Source organism: Mesocricetus auratus, unplaced genomic scaffold, assembly GCF_017639785.1.
Source record: "Mesocricetus auratus isolate SY011 unplaced genomic scaffold, BCM_Maur_2.0 Super-Scaffold_100003, whole genome shotgun sequence".
NCBI classification, from domain to species: Eukaryota; Metazoa; Chordata; class Mammalia; order Rodentia; family Cricetidae; genus Mesocricetus; species Mesocricetus auratus.
Genome location: NW_024429188.1, coordinates 8,847,678 through 8,873,052, shown reverse-complemented (window position 1 = coordinate 8,873,052; position 25,375 = coordinate 8,847,678). Strand labels below are relative to the sequence as shown.

The 25,375-nt window shown below is 42.3% G+C and overlaps 1 protein-coding gene across 1 annotated transcript; it reads right to left on the bottom strand.

Annotated features, from left to right (window-relative positions):
• Nucleotides 1–25,375, bottom strand: Gpr143 (G protein-coupled receptor 143). Its single transcript, XM_005085902.4, has 9 exons — nt 25,015–25,375; nt 22,398–22,507; nt 21,337–21,431; nt 15,219–15,311; nt 12,463–12,572; nt 10,271–10,379; nt 7,880–7,997; nt 7,104–7,341; nt 1–427 (listed from the first exon to the last, which is right to left on the bottom strand). The coding sequence occupies exons 1-9, from the start codon at nt 25,262–25,264 to the stop codon at nt 333–335; spliced, it is 1,218 nt and encodes a 405-aa protein (XP_005085959.1). The 5' UTR covers nt 25,265–25,375; the 3' UTR covers nt 1–332.

Sequence of the window (25,375 nt, the reverse complement as noted above, 5' to 3'; positions counted from 1 at the left end):
TGGAGTTAGTCACAAAGACTTTATTTAACTACTTTCTCAAGGACATGGATCTGGCACTTAGCATTACAGCTGGCATCAGAAAAAGTCCAAATGGTAATTGAGAGTCAGGAGGTGACCCTGAACATTCTAGAAGGAATTTTCCATTTCCAAGCTCTGGTGTGTTGTTTGTCCTAGCATAGAGCTCATCTTCAGTGAATTCCACTGTGGTGACAAGAATTGGATTTGGAGGATGCTACATTATGGCAGCACTGTGATAGGAAGGTAGGCAGGAATACAATCCAAAATGAAGAGACATAGAGTCTGAAATGTAGGGGTGTCCCTGTCCCACCTCCTCAGAGGTCCCCCTTGGCTTGGGAAATGGAGTCAACTTCCTTTATGTTGCGGGACCCAGTCGCAGTATGGATTTCAATGGTGCTGGCATCAGAACCTGCAGAAGAAAAGAGCAGGCTGTGTTAGAGCTGAGGTCCTAGAAAACTTGTTTTGTTTTGTTGGCACAGGGTCACATGTAGACCATGCTGGCCTCAAACTTCCAATCCTCCTGCTTCCCCTTCCAAAGTGCTAGATAACAGATATGTACCATCATATTACTTTTATATAGTGCTTGGGACTGAACCCAGGACCTCATGATAGCTAGCCAAGCAGTCTACTAACTGAGCAATGTTGCCAGTCCCCTAGAAGATCTTCCTTCAACTTCAGAAAATGCTGGTAGTAATCAACAATAAAATGAGATTCTTGTCTTTCTTTTTCTTTAAAGAAGGAAGGAAGAAGGAAGGAAGGAAGGAAGGAAGGAAGGAAGGAAGGAAGGGAGGGAGGGAGGGAGGGAGGAGGGAGGGAGGAAAACAAGAAAGAAAGAAAGAATCTTAGTCAAATCTTAGCATCTAAGGTCTAGGCTAGCTGTAGTAGTGCACACCTTTAATCCCAGCACTTGGGAGGCAGAGGCAAGCAGATTTCTGAGTTCAAGGACAGTATGGTCTACATAGCAAGCTCCGGGACAGACAATCTGTCTCAGAGAATAATTATCATGTATATTGCCTCCGTGTGTGTGTGTGTGTGTGTGTGTGTGTGTGTGCGTGTGTGTGTAAAAACAAAGGAAAATAACCCTCTATATTATCCCTTACTACATTTAATCCATTCATTAAGAGATAAAATGGAATGAATCCTAAAGAGTCATTTCAGGCAACTGACACATGGTTCCTGAGGAAATGTGACAGTTGAATTAAGGTGGCCCTGGAGCCCTGGATGTGTCCTGTGGGATGTACAAACAAAGGACAGAGTCCATCCACAGGAAACTGTGACACAGAGAGTGGGTCCTCCTGCCTAACTACCTGCACTCGGCTCCAGGAAGCCCCAGAGTGAAGGAATCTATGTCCTTTGTAAAACTCCCTCTTGTTCTCACAAACAGTGTCACCAGCCTTCAGTTTGCAATTCCTGTCCTTCAACACCTAGATGTACCCAAAACAAACCCTCCACCTTTAAAGGACTGGGATTTAAACACACATTAAAACCCAAATACAACAGCACGTGCCCAATAATGCTTTGCCAAGACAGTTTCTTTGTTCTAATCATAAACTGGGGCCCTAGATGCAATGACTAAGTGACAAATGATGCTTCTCATATGGCATAGTGCACACATCCAAATAAGCTCCAAGTTATTTGGTATTCGTTTCATGAGAAGCTGAAGGTAACCTTTCTCGCCGGCTTTCATGTCTGAGACCTGTGAAAGTGTATGCATGAGCTCACATGAAGGCAAGCTAGGTGTATTTTGCTTCTAAGAGTGCTATATTGTCTTCAGAATAATGAATTTTGTAGCGGATAACATTCTCTCTACAGTTATTGGATCTCAGCATTGTTCTATGGTCTGATCTATTTTCTTACTAGTCAATTTTTCCTTTGTTTTAGAATTGTCATGGCTTACAGACAGCAGTTCCAACACATTAAAATGGTGGGGAAGTGAGCTCAACAAGCACGATAAAATGAAACATTCTCATCAAGGGTCACCCTGCAGGTCTACGTAATCACTTGACTAGCACTCCTTCCTTCCGGCTAGTAAAACCCTTTGGAACAAACAGCAGACTTATTCTTTTGCTCCTAAAATACCCAGGAGCACTGGCTCTAAGCCAGGATATAAACCGGGCATGGAGAATTCAAAGACGGAAGTCATGAAGCCAGGAGGCCTTTCCCAGTATGCACGGGACAAGTGACTGCCTTCCAATGGAGCTTGCTTGCTTTCGCAGCCTCAGCTGTCACTCCTATCAACAGTCAGGCATACTAATAATCTACCTATCCTGCCCCTCCTCTTAAAGACGCGGTCCTGCAAAGGGTCTTTCCACAGCTTTTTCTGCCTGCAAAGCATCTCTCAATTTTCTCATGACTCTCTCCTGGATTTTATTTGAGGCCTCAATTCAAATGTTACCTCATCCATAGAGAAACGGTTGGGTTACCCTATTAAAAACCAGTCCCCCTCTTCTTGCCCTGAAAAGTGATTCCTATTCTTAACAAGATGGGTATTGAACTCAGAGCCTTGCACATGTTAAGCAAGCTCTTTGAATCTGAGTTGGATCCCTTACACCCTGATTAGTTCTGGTTCATAGTATTTCTCACTACTTGGATACCATATTACATAAATTACTATGGATTTCTGTAGTTATTTTCTTTTTTCCACTAGAATGGAGTACTCAGTAAACATATTGAGTGGATACAGTTGGGTCAATGCCTCAACAGTAGTGAGATGAGCCCTTGGAAGCTGGAACAGCATTAAGAATGATGACCTGAGGAGGGTAGAAAGAATAACAATTTGAAAAGAGGCAAACACCATACTGTAGGATTACTCTGATGAACACGGGTCTCTCACTGTGGCCTGTTGGGGGAAACAGCAGCCAAACCTTCCCCCAGGGTCAGATACAGATGAATCTGGAAGGTTACAGGAGTGCAGAAGACAGAGCAAATGTGATCCCCTCAGGGAATCTAGAGAAGGGAACAAAGGGATGATGTTTGGCCATAGACCCTACAGCTAGGCCCTGATTTGAGTGTGGGTGCCATCATGGATAATGGAGGACAACCATCTGGCTAGAGTGGCCAGGCACCAGCTGGGAAGGCTTTTACGAGCTTCCAGAATAGCACTGCTGTAGGAGGAGCTGGCTGAAGGCACTTGAAAAAGATTTGGTTCTCACAGGGTCACCCTGGTTATGAACTCATCTTGAGTGCATGAGAACTCATGTGGGATTTTTGTGGTTTTGTTCAAAAAAACCCAGCTGAGTATTATAAGGTGGCTTGTGATCAAGGTCTTTGCTGAGGATACTCCCCCATGACCTCACACTTGAGGACAAACTGTGAGTCCCACAGCTTTGTAGAGTGTCCGGTCTTTCACTCCCTACCCCCATCTCCATGGGGAATAGTGAAGCATAAGAACTCTCTCAAATCCAAAGCTGCAGGAATAAAGAAAGCCACCTGAACCTAGCTGCATCTGCCCTAAGTTGTGGACTCTAACAAGCCTAGCTGGTCTTAGGGCATCAGATGACCATGACCTCATGATATCAAACAACCAACCCCCAGCAATGGTGTTCTGCATCATCACAGACCCAGAGCAATGAGAACAAGCAATGGTGGACATAGTCCTTTTTAAAATGCAATAATGTTTCCAGAAACCTTTAAAACTCAACCAAATTAAACCTTTCCTCTTAAGAGTTGTTTGCCTCGGAATTTTTGTTACTGCACAGAGAAGTAACTCAAACATGGCTAGACCATACAGGACAATAGCAACCAAAAAGATGTGGAAATCTTTTAAAACGCACAATAGTATGCTAAGAAGCAAAACACTTAAGTGACTTAATTCCTGCATACCAGCCCTCTTTGTTCTTTGCAGATACATGTACACAATTTCCTCCACAGAGTCACCATACAAAATGGTGGTGACTATCTTAGGAGTCATTTTAATTTTGCTATTTTCAGTGTCAGGAAGTATAAACTTAAGACTTTCGCTGCACCCCCACCACATACTCTTCTAGGAAATGTGTTTGGTTAAGTCTTCCAACTTACTCTGTATTTGAAGAATGTCTTGCAAAGCTTATCTGACCCAGCAGAGAAGCAAACAATATTATCACTGTGGGTTCTAAACTGACAGCTGTCTTTTATTCCTTTTCTTTTAATTAATTAATTGGAAAGGTTCCATTACTGTTACTTTCTTCTGTATATTTATAGTACTGGCAATGGAACCCGGGGCCCTATACATGCTAGGCAAATGCTCTATTATTTAGCTACACCTCCATCCTGATAACTGGTATTTTTACAGAAAATGTTTTGCTTTCATTTGTTTTCCTTTTCTTCCAATTTTTCTCAAATCAATATGTTCAACTATTGTTCTACTAATTCAAGAAAATAAAATTTTTAACTGTTTTAAATTTGTGTTTATGGTCACTGCTGCAAACCCATGACACCATTTATAATACACAGCCTGGTGGAGTTCTTTACAGTCAACAGTAGTTGCTAACAATAAAAAAATTATAAAATGAGTATTTTCATACTGTGAATTATTACTCAGTTATAAAAGAACTGTGGCTGATCTTTTCTACTGGGTGAACCCTCAAAATTTTAGGCTAAGAAGTCAGACAGGAAAGGACAAATACTGTGTAACATGGTTTATGTGAAATGCACAGAACATTCATATACGTAGATTAATTAGTGGCTGCCAGGAATGGAGAGGGTTGAAGTTGTAGCTCAGTTGGTAAAGTGATTGCCTAGCATGCATAAAGCCCCAGATTCAATCTCAGAGCCATCTAAACTGGGCGTAGTGGGGGTACTCTCCTAATCTCAGCACTCAGAAGGTAGAGGCAGAACGATCAGGAAAAGTCAGCATCAGCTGCATAGTGAGCTTGAAGTCAATTTGTGATGCATGGGACCCAGTCTCAAAAAAAGTGTGTGGGGGGGCATATTCCTAGCCTCCCAGAGATAAGCACATTCTGATTTAGATAGTGGGAATGGCTACACAACTTCATGAATATAGCAAAGTGCACTAAGCCCTTTAAAGGATAAATTCTATGATATTTGGGTTATGTATCACAATGGACTCTCCTTTTTCAGACCATTTAGAGGGGTTCTGGACTTCCTTAACATGCCAGAACCTCTTTCTTTGCTTTGAAAGGAGTTGAGGTAGAACTTGGGGGTGTGGTCCTGTAGAGTGCCAATAATCTGGCATTGGTAACTCACAGGGTACCGTTCGAAGCACTACAGAAAAAGGAAAAAAGATCAGCAAAGAAGGGATTCTTAAAACAGCAGCCATTATGAACAATGGCCCTGTTTATTTTCCTGTTGGACCTTTGTTCATTTTAAAAGACTCAGAAAGCTTTCAGCCTATGAGCAACAGTCCTGGGCAACAGCTGGCTGAAAGGAATAGAAACAAGGAGGGCCTTGTTAATTCTCTTTGAGGTAGGAGAGGTAGGGAGCAGGGACCAAATGCAGTGGGATTTATTGTTTTTGGAAAAATTTTATTATAGCGTCAAAAATGGCTCAGTGGTTTTGAGCCATCAGGATGGGAATTCAAATACACACAACTAATTCTAGATGCAACTTTTTGCCTGCTGCTCTCAGTTGTATCAGTAACTCGACATGATCATAGCAGTTTCAACTTGTATGTCTCTGTCCTTCATGAACTACTGGAGCTATATCAGAATCCTATAGGCTGGGATGTGACTGAGGTTTCAGCAATAGCCCATCATGGATGAGACACTGGGTTCCATTACAGTACTGCCAGAAAAAGAAAAAGTAAGACCCAAATACAAGGTCTTTCCATTTTGCAGGTCCAGCCAGAAGGACTTCTCTGTTTCCTCTAGAGCTCCCCAATACAGCCATACAATACCACATCTGGCCATCACGTTGTAGACTTATCTGCATGTTTTCTCAGTCAGATTTGTCCCAAGAATGATCCTCCCTCCATGTATTTGAATAGCAGGAAAGGAAAAGAAGATACAAATCCATACATCTTTCCTCAAAATAGTACTCTCTCTAGTTTGGTATATACCAAAGTAGTTTTGTGGGACTGTGTGTTGTCTTTGGATGTGTGTGTGTGTGTGTGTGTGTGTGTGTGTGTGTGTGTGTATACAAACATGCAGGTTTCTTTAATCTTTGGCAAAGGAGACATTTTCTGACCCAAGGGACACTATGCCCACAAAAGACACTTGTTGATTCATAAAGAGATTTTATTGTCACACTCTAGTGAGCTGAGATCAGAGAAACTGCTAAACACTCCAAAGTGCACATCACGGCCAGCAGAATGTAGAAGCAGCTAGCCAAGAATAAGGGGTGCTCCTCTGGAAACAGTATGAGATAAGGAGTTTAGTATCTAAACCAGCTGTTTCTACCCATTCTCTATGGATCAGCTGAGAATGGGCAGGATTGTTCTGATGTACCTGAGTAGGTTTGTTATTTACATTTATTTGTATTTATGTGTACCTATGAGTACATGTGTTAAGTGCCCACCCAGACCAGAAGAAGGCATCAGATCCCCTAGACCTTGAGTCAGAGGTGACTGTGTATAACCCAATGTGGGTGCTGGGAACTAAGGCCCTGAGTGTTTTTTAAACCTCTCTCCTTAGACTGCTGGGAAATTATAGAACTCAGTAAGCTGGACATGGGGGTATATTCCTACAATACCAACTAAACAGCTGAGGCAGGAGGATTGAATGTTAGAGACTAACTTTTCTCTCATATGGAGATTCTGCTGTAAAAGAAATGAGGGACTGGAGAACTGGCTTAGTGGTTATGAGGACTGGCTGTTCGAGAAGAATCATGTTCAATTCCCAGCACCCACATAGCAGCTTAAAACCACCTGTAACTCCAGTTCCAGGGGGGAACTGACTCCATCTTTTGGTTTCCATGGGCACCAAGTACTAATGTGGTGCACAGACATACATACAGGCAAAACACCCATACACATGAAATAGATTTCCAAAAGGGGGTGGAAAAATAAATAAAAAATGAAAAGAAGTGGAAGAGGAAATGCAAGAGTGTAGTGACATATAGGTTCCCACCTGCACCTCCCTCCTTAATAAAGGACTCCCAGGGAGCCCTGGGGGCTCTGCAGTTCGCCTCCTTCACCAACAAGGTATTACCTTCAGACAGAATGCTCAGCACCTCATCAGAGGTGTGTCCCCCAACACACACCACCTTCCTGCGGTTTTCATGGGGCACACAGGAGCCCACAGGGGACTGATACGTGCCCTCAGCAGCTGAGGCAGTCATTGCTTCCCACTGAATCACCATCTTGGAAGGATGGACATCCAGGTTGCATCCTGTCCAGCCATAGAAGGCTAGTGACAAGAGAAGTCCTTGAGCTGGATTCAGTATTCCCTGGGAAGAAGGGCAAAATGACACATGGAGGTCAAAGGAAAAGTGACAACCTTTGGTCACCATAATATTAAGTCCCATCCTGGTATGCCTAGTGGGCTGGTCTTCCTCTGAAACACCCATACACATAAAATGTCTAATTTAAAAACAAGCAAAAAGATTAACAGTTTGATACTATAAGTTAACTACAAATGCTTCATACTCTAGGCCAGAGTGACTAAACAGAGATTGTCTCGTTTTTTTATTCGTTAATTTATCCATTCACTTACTCACTCACTCACCCACTCACTCACTCACTCATTTTGCAGTGCTGAAGATCAAACACAGAACCCCCTGAATGCTAGGTTCTGCCACCAGACCACATCCCAGCTCTGAGCCTATTCAATAATAATAATGACTGAATCTAGCTTGGCAGTGCACCAGGATGATGGAGTCAATCCAAAAATCTTGCACTTATTATATATTTATACATTGTACTTTGAATTTTTTCATATTGATTTATTTTTTTACAAGAAGAAAAAATAAATCTAGATTGGCCTACCATAATAAACCATGTGGTCCTGGCTGCATTCTGGATGCGTTTCAGAGAGCCTCCATGGATATCTGGTTGCATTTCAAGGTAGAACAAAAGACTTTCATTGATGATATTGGACAACCAACTGATGGAAAGAAAATGGTCCACAGGTAAAGAAAGCACCCAGTGAAAATTATTGTGATTTTCACCATGGTCAATATGTACCAGTTTTTGGTAGCAACTTAACCACTTTTGTGAGAAGGAATTGAATTGGTATCAAGAGTTTAATTGAAACACAAATTATTCTCTTGATCTAACACAGACCTAATAGTCATCTTGATAGAAACACTACACATCACATCAAGGTGTAAAGTCTAACCCTGTATCAAACCAGAAATCATTTGCCATAAGAGAGATAACCTAACGACGACTTTCTTTTCTTCATTCCTTTTCTTTCTTCCTTTCTTTCCTTCCTTCTCTTTTTTCCTTCCTTCCTTTCTTCCTTCCTTCTTTCTTTCTTATTGAGAAGTAACCTAAACTTTTGATGGAGACCAAAATGCTATTTTGATATTTTATGTGGAATTTGTGTACACCTGAGAGATGGTGCATGTGTGCTAGGGGAGGGGGAGTCAGAGGACATCTCTAGGAGTCAGTTCTCTCCTGCCACCTTGTGGAATGCAGGAATCAATTTCAAGTAGTCAGGCCCGAGCATAAGCACCTTTACTTGCTGAACCATCTCACCAGTTCTGTGGTGGTTTAAATGAGAACGGCTTCTCTAGGCTCAAATGTTTGAATACTTGATCCCCAGTTGGTGGAATTGTTTGGGAAGTGTTAGGAGGTGTGACCTTGTCGGAGGAGGAGTGTCACTGGTGGTGAGCTCTGAAGTTTCGAAAGGCCACAGTGTTCCCAGTGAGACTCTGCTTCCTTTGTGTGGATTGAGAGGTAAACTCTGAGCTGCTGCTCCAGGGCCATGCCGACCTGCCTGCTGCCAGGCTCCCTGTTATGATGGAGACGAACTCCTATCCTTCTGAAACTGTAAGCCCCAGGTAAACCTTTCTTTCTATCAATTGCCTTTGTCATGATGTTTATAATAGCAGTAGACAAATACTTAATACATGTCCTTATGTGGATTTTTAAAATGTCAATCTAGGTGGGTTCCTGGAATGTGAAATAACAAGGCGAATATATGACAAGCAGTAGATAATTTAGGCCTCTCCTAGGAGGGCATTTAAAGAAATATCCTCATGTCAGGGAAATTAATGCCACAAAGAGTTGCCATATTCTGTACGGTACTGATTCATTACTGTTTGGATAGCAATCTTTTTACATAAGCTTTTTCTACATGTTTTCAAAGCATCAACCACAAACACTTGTGCAATGGCAGGCACAAAGGGGGATCTTTGCTCAGTTTCTTCTCTATCCTCCAGTGAGCTGAAGATGTGCTCTGACCCTTTTCCTAAAGACACAGGTATTGTGGGCACAAGAGTAAGACGGATGGGCACACTCATGAAACATGGCCAGGAAAACGACTCATCAGTCAAAAGCACTTGTTCTAGAGGAGGATCCAGGTTCAATTCCCAGAGCCCACAAGACAGTTCACAAATGTCTGTACCTGATGAGCACATTGGCACATATCTTTAATCCCAGCAATCCAGAGGCAGGCATATTTCTGTGAGTTCCAGGCTAACCAGGAAAACTTCATGAGACCCTGTTCCTGTCTTTTAAAATATGGTAACTCCAGGGGGATCTGGGCATCCTCTTCCGGTTTCAATGGGCACCAAACACACACATAGCACATACACTTCCATACAAGCAAAATACTTTTATACATAAAATAAAAACATGACTTTCACTTTATTTTGGTTAGCCTGGCAATGAGACAAAATACCAGGTGCATATGGCTTAAATATTTGAAAACTGAACACATAGCTGGGCATGGCGGTACATGCCTGTAACTCCCACCACCTGTAAAACAGAGGCAGGGGAATCACTGCAAATTCAAGATTACCTGGGTCTACATAACATGTTCTGGGTCAGCCAGGGGTATATATTGAGACATTCTCTCAAAACAATAACAAAGCAGAAAGAGAGAAGAGAGGAGAAAGAAAAGGAAAACTGGTTGAATCTGTCGAATCTGTCTTTGAAAAAAAAAGAAAACAAAAACTTGAATGCTTAGCTTTTTAGTCTTAAGATTTGATACATAACTGTCATAAAGGTTTTACAACAATATATGAGTTCTAGACTTGCTGACATATGTTTTGTTCATTCCTTTAGGGGATATCTTCCATTGTCTCAGGACTTCCCTTCCAGATTCTTTCCTTTGGAACACTCAAGTCACATTTGGAAAAGTAAAGTGACAAGTTGGCATATCCTTCCCACTAGCACAACCAACAACAAAAATACTCGAAGAAAGGTTACCATGCAATTAACACCAGCATTATTTTGAAAAACCGGGTCTTGATCACAGCTCCCATCAGTCTCTCATTCTCTGTGTAAACGCCTTTTCTTCCTTTCAGTAAAGAGGCCACTGTAGGAGTGGAGGGGAATGTCAGACAACATTCATGACTTGCATTAACTCCATACCAGATAAGAAAATCAAAGCAGATATGAACTCTTCCACATTGCCAGAAGGGCATGAGACAACGCCCATTACTGACAATCATTACAGTGTTGCACTTGGAGTCCTCATAGACACCAAGGCATACATACATATACTCACACATGTACAAGTACACATATATACACACATACATAGAAACTTACACTACACACATACATAGAAACTTACACTTCGAAATAACTTTTTATCTGTGTGATACTGGCAATAAAACCTGGGCCTCATGCATGCTAGGCAAGTGCTCTACCACTGAGCTCCATTTCAGCTTAACTTACTGAGCCCAGAAAATTGCTGCGTATCTGCAGCTTCTCCTAGATTCTCCCATTGTTAACATCATGCACAAATGCAGAACTTTTGTCACAACTAAGAAATTAACACTAAGCATTTATTAACTGAACTCTTGATTTTATATTTTATTACTAAATCAATCAAGTACTGTGTTTTAAAGGCTTGTTTATCCATTCTAAAATAATATACACTTATTATTTTAGAATATTGCAAAACTAACAACTCTCTTTACAGACACGTTAGAACATGTGTTTAGAAAAGAATTAACGACCTATGGTACCTCTACACAAATATAACCACTGGAACATTATAGTGTTTGACCAAGGCATTTCCACTGCTTTGACAAAAAGCACTACTTGCATGTAATTTTTAAAACAAAATTCCCATATTTAAATGCAGATAAGAAAAATTCATCCAAAGACAATAAATTCCTATTAATAATAACAGACTTTAAAATTTTTAATTCTAGAATTAAGGTCTGGAAAGATGTGTCAGTGGTTAAAGCACTTCTTGCTCTTGCAGAAGATTGAAGTTTGGTTCCCAGCAAACACATGACAGCTCACAACTATATGTAACTTCAGTTCCAGGGAATCTGATGCCCTCCTTTGGCCTCTGTATGCATGTAATGCACATAAACTCGGGCTAAGCACACACACATATAGTAAATAAATAAATGTTTTTCAGTTAAAGCAACTATTAATACTGTAACATAAAAAGTACAGGACTTAGCTGGGCGTTGGTGGCTCACGCCTTTAATCCGAGCACTGGGGAGGCAGAGGTAGGTGGATCTCTGTGAGTTCGAGGCCAGCCTGGTCTACATAGTGAGTGCCAGGATAGTCTCCAAAGATACACAGAGAAACCCTGTCTTGAAAAGCCAAAAAGAAAATTACAGGATTTAATGTACTATATTTAAAAGCAGGTAGAAGAGATGCATCTTAAGTGTCAATAGTTTATCACTCATGATAGAGACTTTAAACACTCCCTTTAGAAATTTCTACTAACAACTGCTGATCCTTAAATGACCTTTCTGTGAAGATCAATGTGCAAATGCCTTAATTCATATTCTACCCAAGAGATGCACAGAAGCATCAGACAGATGGGCACTCTCTCCAAGTCGTAGCTGCTTGAGGAGTTGGTAGGACTGAGACACAGGTCCGTAGTTCTAGCTGTAAGAGGTATATCCCTCTGCTGACTCACTATCACCCTCTCGTCAAGTTTGTACCATTGCAATGGATTCATTTCCTGTTTTCCACATCCTGTTCCCTGTATATGTGAAAAAATGCATTAGTCAAGTGAGTGCATAGGAATGACTAGACTCTGAGTTCGTACCTCATCCCTTCCCTTATCTGCTCTTGCTCTATCTACTTCTATGTGGCCTCTACAGCTTTACAAAGTCACTTTCAGGCCCTCCATACTAGAGGCTGACTCTGGAGGAGCACAGCACAGAAGTGAAGCCCCAACCAAAACTGTGGTCTTTAGCTAAGCAAATAGCAGCAAAAACTCGGTGTAGTAAATAGGCTTTCACATTTTCACATATTGAACATGGTCAGTTTGTCCTACTGTTCTGCTCACGTCTTTGAAAAACGATAAATAAGGTCAATTGTTATGTATAATTCCAAGAGGAACAGCTGTATTTTTATGTAAGCCCAAGGCATGCAGATGTACAGAGTGTCCATATACCAAGAGTACTTCCCCCCAGATTTACCTGCAGTCACTGTCTTGTGAAACAGGATAGGGTTGGCCACAAGGACAAGCAGTAGTGGCAAGTACGTGGTGACATAATGGGGGATGGCATGGTCCAGGCCCCTCTCACACCTTAAAAGAGGAATATCAAAACATTCTCCTTTAAATAATAGTTTCAGCTCAGTTGGCCCACTTACCTGGAAGCTGAGATAAGAGGATAGAGAAGAAAGGGAAATACATCAATCTGCTCTGGCTGTGTTCAAAGGAAATCTGACTCATTTCTCTTGTCTGAAAATGAGTAATGCATTACAGGATGGTGAAGGAGATGGGTCATGTTCCTGTCTCATATATAAGAGGAGTGATAGAGCATCTCACTGGGGGAACATTTTAAAGGCCTGCTGGGAAAATGTCAGATGGAACAAGCCCTCTGCAGTAGTCAGTTCTCTGCATTGGGTCTCTTCAAGGTGAAACAAAGACACCCATTTAAGTACTGGGCTTCGAATACTTGCTAGATGGCCTTGCAAAGTAACATAAATAGGATCCACTCCCTATCCTTGAGCAACTCAGAATCTCAGAATGAAGAAGTTTAAGATTAAAAATAAACTGCGTATAGTGGTGCATGCCATTAATTCCAGCACTCGGGAAGCAGAGGCAGGCAGATCTCTGAGTTGGAGGCCAGCCTAGTCTACATAACAAGTTCCAAGATAGCCAGAGCTATGTAACAGAGAGACCCTGCCTCAAAAAAGATTTAAAATTAAATACGTTTTCATTATTATGGATACAAAAATCTCAGCAGTTCTTTTCAAGGCAACTAATAAGGATTTCTACAAATTAATCACAGAAATTATTGGTCACCTTAAGATGTAGTGAAAGGCTGTGCACTCATGTTACAAACATAGGAACTGAAGCTGACAGATGGCTCAGAGGCTAAGAGCACATGCTGCCCTCACAGAGGACCTGGGTTCAGTTCCCAGCACCCACACAGCACAATCATCAAAGGATCCTGTGTTCTCTTCAGACCTCTTCTCACACCAGGCATACACATGGTACACGTACATACATGCAGGCAAAATGTTGACATAGATATATGATGTTTTTAATATAAACAAGGTAATAACTATCAGCTAAAACACATGTAATTTGAGACAAGAAAAATGGCTGTGAAGTAAGAAATGAAGGCCAAGTAAGATACAGGACAGCTCAGGCACAAAGAGGCCAACAAACCACTTTAACTACTTCTAACAGAAATAATGTTCTTCTACAGCTTTGAAGGCTAAATGTGATCTAGAAAAAGTCCAGGCCAGTCAGGGAAATAAGAATGCAGAGAAGTAATTCTGACAGAAAGGCAGAAAGAAAATAACAGATGAGAATGAGGATGTACTTAAAGAATGCCCAGGGTTTCAAAACATGGGTAGCACAGGACTAAGACACAACCATGCATCAAAACTTTAAGTCTGGGAGCACTGACTGTTCTTCCAGAGGATCTGGGTTCAATTCCCAGCACCCACATGGCAGCTAACAGCTTTCTGTAACTCCAAGATCTGACACCCTCACAGAAACATACATACAAGCAAAACACAAATGCAAATAAAGTAAAAATAAATAAACATTTTTAAAAAAAGATTTAAATCTTAGCCATCTGCCAAAGGCATTTGAACACCCAGGGACTCCTTGCAAACCCTGAATCAATGGAACTCTCGGGCTCAATTTTTTTCTGGGAATTTCCAGGTCCCAGATGGACATACATAAGAAAAGAAAGGATTTCCATTTAAGAGTATTCTACTATAACAGCTATAATGCTGTTGTCTGTCCTTTATAAGTTCTTCAGAAAGCAGTGGACCTGCACAGAGCTTTGGGAAAATATGCATAGTTGGCAAGGTGTAATGGTTTAAGTAAGAAATGTTCCCAACAGACTCAGGCATTTGAACAGTAGTCCCCAGTTAGTAATGTTGTTTATAAGGTGCTATGCAGCCTTGCTGTAGGAACTATATTACTGGGAGTGGGCTTTGAGAGTTTATAGCCTTGCCCTACATCCAGTTCATTCTCTTTGTTTTGTGTTGTGGTTGAAGATGTGATCTCTCAGCTTTCTGATCCTGCAACCATGGCTCCCACTTGCTGTCATGCCTCCCTGACATGTCTCTGGAAGTGAAAGCCCAAATAAACTCTCTCTTCCTTAAATTCCATTTAGTCACAGTGTTTTATCATAGTTACAGAAAATAATTAATAAGCAAGGCAATACCCAAGTGGAGATAGATATCCAACAAAGAAACTGACAGTAGTCAAAAAAAATTACACTATGGGTCAGCAAACTTATCCTGTACAAAGACAGATGGCTCAAATACTTCAACTTCATATCTGCTGCAACTTCTGAATTCTGTCTCTGTAAAGCAAAGGCAGCTACAGATAGCACAGAAACAAGTATGGTTGTGTTCCAATAAAACGTAGGCAAAGGGTAAGATTTGTCAGGAGAGTTATGCTGTACTGAGCCCTGGTTTACACATTCCTGAAATCACAGAGACACTGCCTTACCTCTGTCTGTTTTCCACTTCAATTTAGAATGTTCATCCATAGGTCTTGAGGTTTTATAACTATCTCCATTTTGCAGGAGGGGATGGTTCTTAAGGCCTTGATCAAGCATGTTGGAAATTTTTCTACCACTAAGTTACCTTCCCTAGGTCCCTCATCTTTTTCCAGTTGGATTTATCTACACAACTTTTCATTCCCTTTTAGAGACATACCAGGGATCTGGGCACTATATTTCTGGGTGACCTGGCTTACCTGGACACAGAAGGGTAGTAAAGCATGACTGCCCCCTCAACACAGAGCAGCACAGCCAGGCCCCAGGCCATGATGTGGTACAGCAGGATGGTGCTAGGAGAAAACAGAAGAGGGGTGGCTACAGTTCAGAGCGTCACAGGCCTGCCCAGTGGAAAAGACCAGATTCACTTCTGTGCTTCGAAGAGATTCCTGTGCTGTTTGTGAGAGGGTTGTTGGGTGGAGGTTTTTGGTTTTCTTTTTTTCAGTTAAAGTGAAATTCAAATCACATAAAATTTGTTCTTTGCACATTCACAGTGTTGCTCAACCATCACAACCACCTAGTTCCAAAACACTTTGATCACCCCAAAAGGCCTCATTCACCTTAGCAGTCACTATCATTCCTTCTTGCCCTGAGAGCCACTAATATGCTTTGTTCTGTGGAATTATCTGTTCTGGATATTCACACAGATGATAACACATTGACTGACTTTAGGTATGGTATTTTTCACTCATCATGGTTTTCATGGCTGTATAATACACCATTGTACTGACAGACCCCATTATGCTCCTTCATATACCCACCAATGGAAATTTAGACTGTTTCTATCTTTTGAATGCTATGAGCAGTACTGTTGTAAACATGTATATAAACTATCTGAGTTTCTGTTTTCAATTCTTTGGTGTGTGTGTGAGAGGGGGGAGAGAGATGGAGGAGGGAGAGAGAGAGAGAGACAGAGAGAGAGAGAGAGAGAGAGAGAGAGAGAGAGAGAGAGAGAGAGAGAAAGAGAGAGAGAGAGATTTTGCTGGGTTAAATGGTATTTTCATGTTAACACTGTGTACATCTTCATCAATGGCAGTCAGTAGCTCTATGACTAAGCTGCACCCCAGCCCCTTAATATTTAATTTTGAAGGAAACAAATTCTCGTTGTCTTTGATAACAGTGAACACTATGGTTTTTTTTCTTTTCTTGGTTTTGGTGTGTGTGTGTGTGTGTGTGTGTGTGTGTTTTAAAAACAAACACAAAGTGGGAGTTCACTATGTTGTTCAGAGTGGCCTTGAACTCCTCAGTTCAAGTAATTGTCTTCCTTTAGCTACAAAGTAGCTGCAACTACAGATACATACCATTATGTAACTCCAGCTCTGATGACAGCCATCCTAATGCCCCCATTCTGAGATTTGTTCTCAACAACAAAAAAAACATAAGAGAAACAATTCCATACGTAGACATTCTCAGACAGCGCCGTCCAGCTCTCACTGTTATGATTTGACTGTCAGCAGGAAATTCTAATGTCAAAGTGACAGTGTTAAGGCATGAAGCCTTAAACAAAAGTGGAGCCTTCTGAAAAGTGTTCAGTTTCGTTGTGTAATTAGTTGGCCCCATTGCTTTGACCCTGTGGTAATATATTATGATGATAGTATATGGCACGGTGAAATCACTCTCTTCATGGACAAGAAGCAAGAGAGAAAGAAGGCAGGGCCACGGGTCCATGATCCCCTTGCAGTGCAGGCCTCAGACGACCTGAAGACTTTTCAACAAGCCACCCCTTACAGGTTCTACCACTTCCAAATTGTACTCCGCTACAACTAAGCCTTAGCACATGAGCTTTGGAAGGACAAACAAGATGTAAACTGCAGCAGTCAACCTCATGCCTGTTTCTCTTGACCCTCCATACCCACACATGTGCAGAACACCATAACATGTCCGTGCAGGTAAGAGGACAACTTGTGGAATTAGGTTCTCTCTTTTCCGGGAATCAAACCCAGGTCATTAAGGCTGATGGCAAATGCCTTTACCCACTTAGCCACCATGCTATCTAAGTCATCTGATGGCATGTATTTCTTCTTTCTAAAGACTTCTTTTTATTCATTTTATTTCATGTGTATGTGTGAGTGCCTGCATATATCTATATCTATATCTATCTATCTATCTATATATATATATATATATATATATATATATATATATACCGCATGCATGTCTGGTGCCCTGCAAGGACTCTAAAGCTAGAGTTATGGGTGGCTGTAAGTTATATGGAACTGTAATAGTATAATGAATTTCAATTTTCAGTGGCCAAATGTTTATGGAGCAAAAGCTGTAGATACAGAAAAATTTAAGGACAAAACAAGTCTTTTTACTGAATAGGTGGCTACAATTTCAAGTAGATGGCATATAACACCCCTCATAAGAATCATACAAGTAATTGCACCCCCTAAACACTAACTAGGGAAACAGGAACAGAGGCTGAGAAATCAAGTTCAAAACTGAGATTTCCAAAGCAGAGACTAAGTTTATAAGTTAAGTAGCTGCACAGTGTGGTAGCCAGAAAAGGTCCCAATGATGTCCATGTCCTGATGTCTAGAAGCTGGAAGTAGTAAGGATTTTTGAGGGCTCTCAGTTTAGATTACCATGGTGGCCCAATATAATCATAGGAATCCATAAAAATACATGTACTTTGGGCTAAAGTACATAAAGCCGTAAACCTGTTTCAAAGATAGATAGACAGATAGATAGATAGATAGATAGATAGATAGATAGATAGATAGATAGACAGACAGATAAGCCAGGCAGTGGTGGCACACACCTTTAACCCCAGCACTCTGGGGGGGCAGAGGCAGGCATATCTCTGTGAGTTTGAGGCCAGCCTGGTCTACAGAGTGAGTTCTAGGACAGCCAGGGATACACAGAGAAATACATTCCTGAAAAGCCCAAATAAATAAATTGTAGAACTAGAGGGATGGCTCAGCATTAACAGCCCTGGCTGCTCTTCCAGAGTACTCAGGCTTGATTCCCAGCACCCACATGGCCACTTCCAACCATCTGTAACTCAAATTCCATGGCATCCAAAACCTTATTCTAGCATCTGCAGGCATATAGTGCACAGACAGACATGCAAGCAAAACATCCATACATAAAAAGAAATAAAGCTGAAAAATTCAAGATACAATAAAGTAAGTGTTAAAATTTAAAACAATAAAATCTAGAAAAGAAAAAAAGGCTCAACTATAAACTGGGGGTGGGAAACTAGAGAGATGCTTCAGTTAAGAGCACTATACTGCTCTTGCAGAGGACCTGAGTTCAGTTCCCAGTACCCTTGTCAGACAGCTTCACAAATGCCTGTAACTCTATCTCCAGTTAATGCCCTCTTCTGACGTTTTCAGGTACCTGCAGTCACATTCATAAGCCCACATACAGATACACAAATATACACATAACTAAAAATAAATAATAAATAAAAGGGGGAAGATAACAGGTGGAAATCAAGCAAAGGGTGCAATCTGAAGGCTCACACAAAAGCTGTGTCTCAGGACCTGGTGGGGATTAGACATCCCAAGTTCTGCAGACAAACCTGAGGGTTTTCTTTTCTTTCTCCCTCCTCTGCACTCCCCATTCCCTGCATAGCTCACATTCCTACCATATCCCTCCTTTATCTTTATGCTTGTACATGCTCACCCAGTTCTACCCTTGTTACCCAATCCCCCAGATTTTAGGACATGGCTTCTCAGATACTGCCAGTAACTCTGTAGAGCCACACAAAGCCAGCTGATCCCATATAGTAGTGGACAGCATCAAATGATGCTTCTTTGTGATTGGGTGGGCATGTTGGGCTCTATCAGTCACACACACACACACACACACACACACACACACTGTCATTCAAGATTCAGCAGGAAACCTAGCAAATGGCACCCCATGTCCGATTGGGATTCTGACTTTGAAGATCGGCCATATGAACAGAAAGCACGCTCCTGCATCAGCTCAGGAAACCAGGACCTACACTAAGCAGGAAAAGAAGCAGAGACTGGTACACAAAGCTTCTAGAGAAAACCACTTTGTGCCAGCTGTCTGGGAGAGCACAAGGAAATGACTCCAGCATTTTTTGCCTCCCCCATTGTAACCAGTTCCTGGAGTATCCTTCCCCTGGCCTCACAGGGGCAGGAAGCTGTGAGGAGCATGTCAATAATGTGAGGATTGCCAGAGGTCTAGGCTACATGGAGGAGATTCAGCTACCCCAGAGCAGCTCTTTCTGCTGGGAGCTGTATTGTCATTGACACCAGAATCTGTTCATTCCACCACACCCTTCTCTCATTTGGGACCACACCGGATGCTTTTACAGAGTGGGGAGTGAGCAGTCCAGGAGGCGAGACCAACCAAGTCCAAGACTGAAAGTCACTGAAGCCTGGACAAGTGTTTCTTCCTCCTATGTATCAACAGCCATATCTGGACCACAGGATACAGGAGGCAGCTGTATTAGTGACCCAGCCAAGTTATGTGCCTGCACCCCAACTCAGTGGCAACTCATGGCAATCAGGCCATAACTGAACCCCCTCGTCTGAATGTTAGATGGTTTCCAACTACAGACATATGTAAGTCCCCACACAAACTTCCTGCAGCTCACATTTTCATTTCTTTTTGCAACAGGTTCTCACTTTTCAGCCAGATAGTTGACCTCCAACTAAAGATCCTCCTGACTCAGTCTCTGGGGTGCTTGAGATTACTCAAGTGTGCTCCATGGAGAACTATACTGTCATTTTCTTACAATAAATTGTAATTTTAGCTCAAGGCCTTTTTCAAGATCTCAAGCCCCATGTGTATTCCACACTGGGAGGGAGATATAGCGAAAGTTGAAATTTAAACTTTACATCTATCTTAATAACCTTTCTTGGGATGGGAATTAAAGGAGAAAATACTTCCCTGCCTGCCAAAGAAAGCAGGTAAGTACTAACCAGATCTCAAAGGACATGTGAGGTTTAGCCAGCCATGTTTGCCAAGTTGGGTCCCTGCCCTAGAATTCAGCAGGATAGCTCCCCCCAGGATCCTCAGTCTCTCAGCTACACCCACTACACAGGAAACCAGCAGCTTCTTCAAAGGGAGAAGTCACACTCCCAGCTCTGGCTCATTCCAGCCAGTGGGGCCACACCCACACTTTCCCAAGGCTCCAAGAAGGAGGCACCAGGGTGAGACTCAGTCTCCATGGAAACTGAGTATTTTGTTAGCTCTGCTGTGTGCCTGGCTTCTCTATGATGGGGAGCCCAGTTCACTCTTCACAAGCACATAACTTTGTTTTCCAAAAAGTCTTATTCTTCTTTGTATTTGTTTGTTTGTTTTGTATTTACACACCTACCATCATTTCCCCTCCCTCCTCTCCTTCCAGTCCCTCCCTACCACCTCCTCACTCCTCCTCTTCCTTTTCTCTTCAGAAAAGGGCAGCTCTCCCATGGATATCAACCAGGCATGGAATATCAAGTTGCAGTGAGACTAGGCACCTCCTCTCCTATTAAGGCTGAATGAGACAACGGGGTAGAAGGAAAGGGTCCCAAAAGCAGGCAGCGGAGTCAGAGACAGCTCCTGCTCCCACTCTTGGAAGTCCCACAAGAAGACCAAGCTACACAAGTGTAACATGCTTGAAACTTGCCCTTGTAAAATTTCTGGGGTGTCATATCCCAAGCATTAACTTTCTACATGATAGCTTATCTTGAGAAGCCACACTCTTCCCAGAACCATCATCCTGCCTGCTAAAATGAATGTTTACTTCATAATTAATACCAAAGCCCCTGAGTAACAGGGGACAGGATGGGAGTCCAGATGATAAACAGAGCATAAATCAGTGTGGGATGACATGGAGTGAGGGGGCTCTCACATAGTGTTCACTTCCAAATCATCTAAATGTCTGTTCCCCTGCCCCCTTTTAGTTTGTTTATTTTGGTTTGGTCACTGGAATTAAACCAAGGATCTTGAGTGCATATGTTCTTCACTTGAACTTGCCAGCAGCCCCTAACTATTTAATTTCCCAACTTACTTATTTGCAAGGTTGCAAGAATCTTGATGTTTTGAATTTGCCATTGGTGTCTTACAGAAATGAGCTGCCATCTGGGAATAGTGGCAAATCCTTTAAATTTGAACACTCAGGAAGCAGAAGCAGGAGGATCCTAGGTTCAAGGGAAACTCCCGTGGTGAGACCGGGTGTCCGAAAGAAATGTTACTATAAAAATGAGCAAGCACAAATATGTCTGGATGGAAATACAATTGGCAGGCTGTGAGCCACACTGCGAAGAACTTTTGAATACCCAATAGCAGGTCCAAATTTTACTCACGGAAGCAGAAAAGGCATCCCTGTTCATGTTCCCAGTCAATAAATACCTCAATCCTGCCGATCGCCTGATCACCAAGTACACATCAACTGCGTAACAGAAAAGCCACCAGAGGCAGGCACTGTACAACAGCTGGATCCACATCTATAATCAAGAGGAGCTCAGCATCAAAGATTCTAGCAGCATGCAACTCACGCCTGAAATGAGGGGAGAGACCCAGGTGTGCCTGACAGCATGGATGAGTTATCCCATGTGGACACATTCTCTGAAACTGGTGGTGGCTGTGACCCAGAGGTATATATGCATGCATTTCTTCTCTGTTTATATAGTTGGATTTGATGTGGCAACTCTGTCTCTGGTGTGCTTACAGAAAAAGCACGTAGAGATCCCTGATGCCAAGTTTACAGTGGTAGAAGGACTACTGTGGTTTAAGGTAGAAGCTCTGTTTCTGAGAAGATGTGGGCCTGAGAGACTCAGAAAGCACTTGAGTGGAAGGGGATGACAATAGCGGAATCTGGGTTGCAGCAGAAAGTCAATGTGTCTTACTAAACTTGGTTGAGACAAGGAAATTTCTGGAATGCAGTTAGGAAACCATAGAGAGTGTAAATGGAAGTAAGCTGGGAACTTTGTAGAGGAACCGAGACTCCACATAGCATTCATGCCTTCTACACATCATCCCTATGAAGGTCAGTGCATTGCAAGAAGCATAGCATGTTTCTCTGTGGGAAATATGAGCATTTACTGAACATTTTATTTATACAAAAATTTCATATGGAATATTAAATGTATATTGAAATATATTTTGTTTAGAAAACCACACCAATCTTCCTTTCTTTCTCTGTAGCTGGCTTTGATTGGAGCTGTGTACTCACTATAGAAAGTGTGTGTGTGTGTGTGTGTGTGTGTGTAAAGCCGAGGCTAAGGCACTGGATGGGGTCATTCTCAGGCTTGTGTGTCCATCTGCACCCCAGGTAGATTTGGCTTCACACTGACTCCTGGTCCTTAGCTCCAGGGCATGACCTGATAATTGCATTCATCGCAATTCCCAGTGTTTGCTTTGCTGACTTGGAAGACCACCACCTGGAGGATGAACAAAGGAAAATAACTTACCGCACTCCCCACACAGAAAGCAGCAGGCCAAATGTCTGTCCCATTCACATTAGAGATGTTTTCGATGAAATCTGGGTATGCTATCCACACTGTGGACCTGATAACGATTCCTGTATGAGATTAGATAGTAAAAATATATTTGATTTTAATTCAAATATGAAACAAGCTGGTTGTTTTGGGGGGTATAAAAAAGAGAAAGAAGATGAAAGAGAAAAACAGACATATTGGTGTGTAGCAATAAAGAGGAAACTGAAGGCTGATTGTTGAGTTGTCCCAGGCACTTCAGTGTGGTGCTATCAGTGTCTAGTCAAACCAAAAGCAGGAACAACATTGTCCCTGTTTTGTTTAATGCCTAGGAATTACAGCCCCGCTAGCAGATCTGTATTTTTCTCTTGCATCTTTTAATATCCCTGTTACTTACTCATCACATAAGGAGCTGGGAAGATGCATATGTACTACTATGTAACACACTACTTCACACACACACTGAGTAATGTGCTACTGAAGGATTAGTGTGGTCCCTAAACTCTTAAGCCATATCTTCTAACTATCAAATCACTGCTAATAAAACATAATAGCTTTTCCGAAAAATACTTTCTAATTGTCAGCAATCCAGCTCTCTGGCTATAAGAGGAGCTAGGGATAGTGGTGCCAACCTGTGAGCACAGCACTCCAGAGGCAGTAGCAGCATTAGCTTCCCATAAGTTCACTGTAGCCACATAATGAGCTTGTCTTCAAAGAACTAAAATTGGGCCACAGGGCCGGTGAGATGATCACTCGTATTTCATAGCTTTCAGAAGGGTCAATCCCTCCCTGGCTTCTGTCTCAAGTCTACAACTTCATCTACCTGATATTTTTTTGATGGATAGTGTTCTTTTGCTAGTCCTCAAAATATTTAGGCCCAATTTTATTTGGAAATATTCAAGTTACAGGACTAAATTACTATTGATACCTATCCTGAGAACATACTTAAGGAATCAAGGAAATCCCAATTTAACTGAGTTATCCTGCACCAAAAATGATTCATCCCTCATGGAAAGGAAATGGGTTTTCCTGTCTTAGTCTCCAAAGGGGAGAAAGTGATTTGGGATTACAGAGTATCTGTGTGAACTCAAACTCTTCAGTATTTCCAATAACATTTTTGTGACTCTTGGCAATGGGGTAAAACAGGTCTGGGCCTTGGCACACTCAGCTACCTGTATCCAGGGACATTCTCAAGGGGAAGCACACGGGAAAATGAACACAGGCCACATAACCCTTAGCTCAAGGACAAACAGCAATGATTGAAAACTGCAGTTACCACGTGGACAACTATATCAGAAAATGGCAAGTCCCAGACAGAATTTTGGGCCTTATTTTAACAGTCCCACTATCATAGAGCATTTAGGAGACAAATGAAAACAATCTGATGATATGGAGAACTTGGTTTCAATTATTTAAAAGCACAAGTTGCATTGGTCTTACCTGCACAAAATTTTTAGTTTTGGGTGATTTGTACTGGAAACTAACAGACAAAAAACACATCAATTCTAGGATTTGCTTCCAATTAATCCAGTCAGGAGGGAGAAAAAAGGGGGGGCTGCAAATGTGGGGGACATCTGGGAATTCAGGATACTTCTTTATAATTACAGACTACCTCCACTCATACTGAACAATTTCCACACTAGGCAGATAAAATAAAAAGTCTATTCAGAGTTCAGCAACCTACATCATACTCTAGTTGAAAGAGGAAATTGGCAAATTCATTCAGTTAAGGGCCAGGTAGTTATTGTTTTGTGGGTCACGGTGTCTATTTCCAACCTTCTACTCCGCCCTAGCAGGGCTAAGACGGTCTCAGATCTGGAGCAAATGCTGGGCAATGCTGTATTCCCACAAAACTATATGTAAATCCATGCAGCACTCACATGCCATTTATCTTCTCTGGGATGTTGAAAACATTTCAAAATGTTGTGTCATTTTCTTAACAAGTGCCACAGAACATGCACCAGATAGAACTTGGTATACCTGAGATTCAAAACCATACCGAGGGGCCCCTAGATAGGGCTGCTTGGTGGAACTTTTTTACCCAGCATGCACAGGGCCTGGTGATTTCAACAACAGCTCAAAAGTTAGGAATTTCAGATTGAAAACAAAACAAACAAACAGCAACAGACACATAGGAAAGAGCATGGGCACAGATGGTGTTGACTGTTTCTCTTTGTTGAATTAACCAAGAACCCACTTTAGTTCTGGTACCTTGTTTCTGGATTTTAACTGCACAGTCTGAGGTTTCCTTAACAAGCTCCACTAACAAACACAACACGATACTTTTGTTAAAAGTTCCACAGACTTTAATTTTACCAACCACTCAGCAGAATTCTCTAGTACTACCCAGTCACCAAGTAAATGAATCCAGCCCTGCTCTGGACACAAGGGCTAGTCACACACCTTAGAACACTTAGCTGTTCCCAAACCTGACCTGGCACCTGGGGCCACACATCCTGGCCAGAGCAGGTCCCAGCCAGTGGATTAGGTACCATCCTCAAGCGACGGCAGATCCCTCTGTGTAGAATCCTGCACATTCCACCCTGTGAACTGCATATTCCAGCTCCAAAAGGAGCTGGCTGCACGCCCTTACCCAGGCAGCCAAGAAAGTCGCAGACAGTGGCAGCACGGAGGATGTGGACTGAGGCCGGTGGGCATGTCGCAGGCGCCCTGTGGCCAACAGACCTGCGCCCTGGTAGGAGCTGAAGGAGGCCAAACACCAGGCGGAGAGCGCCGCTGCCCAGGCACAGGGCATGGAACACCAGCGGTTGGAAGCTCAGCACCAGCTGTGTGGCTGCGTCCCTCGTAGGACAGCAGAAGATTCCCAGGCGTGGGGAGGCCATTACTCTTGCTCAGGAACAGGTCTCCGTTCTGCAGAACTCAAGGCTTTTCCTGGTCAGGTGCTGGGCTGGTGAGGGAGATTGGGCATCATGTGCCTTTGCCTCTCCCCTACC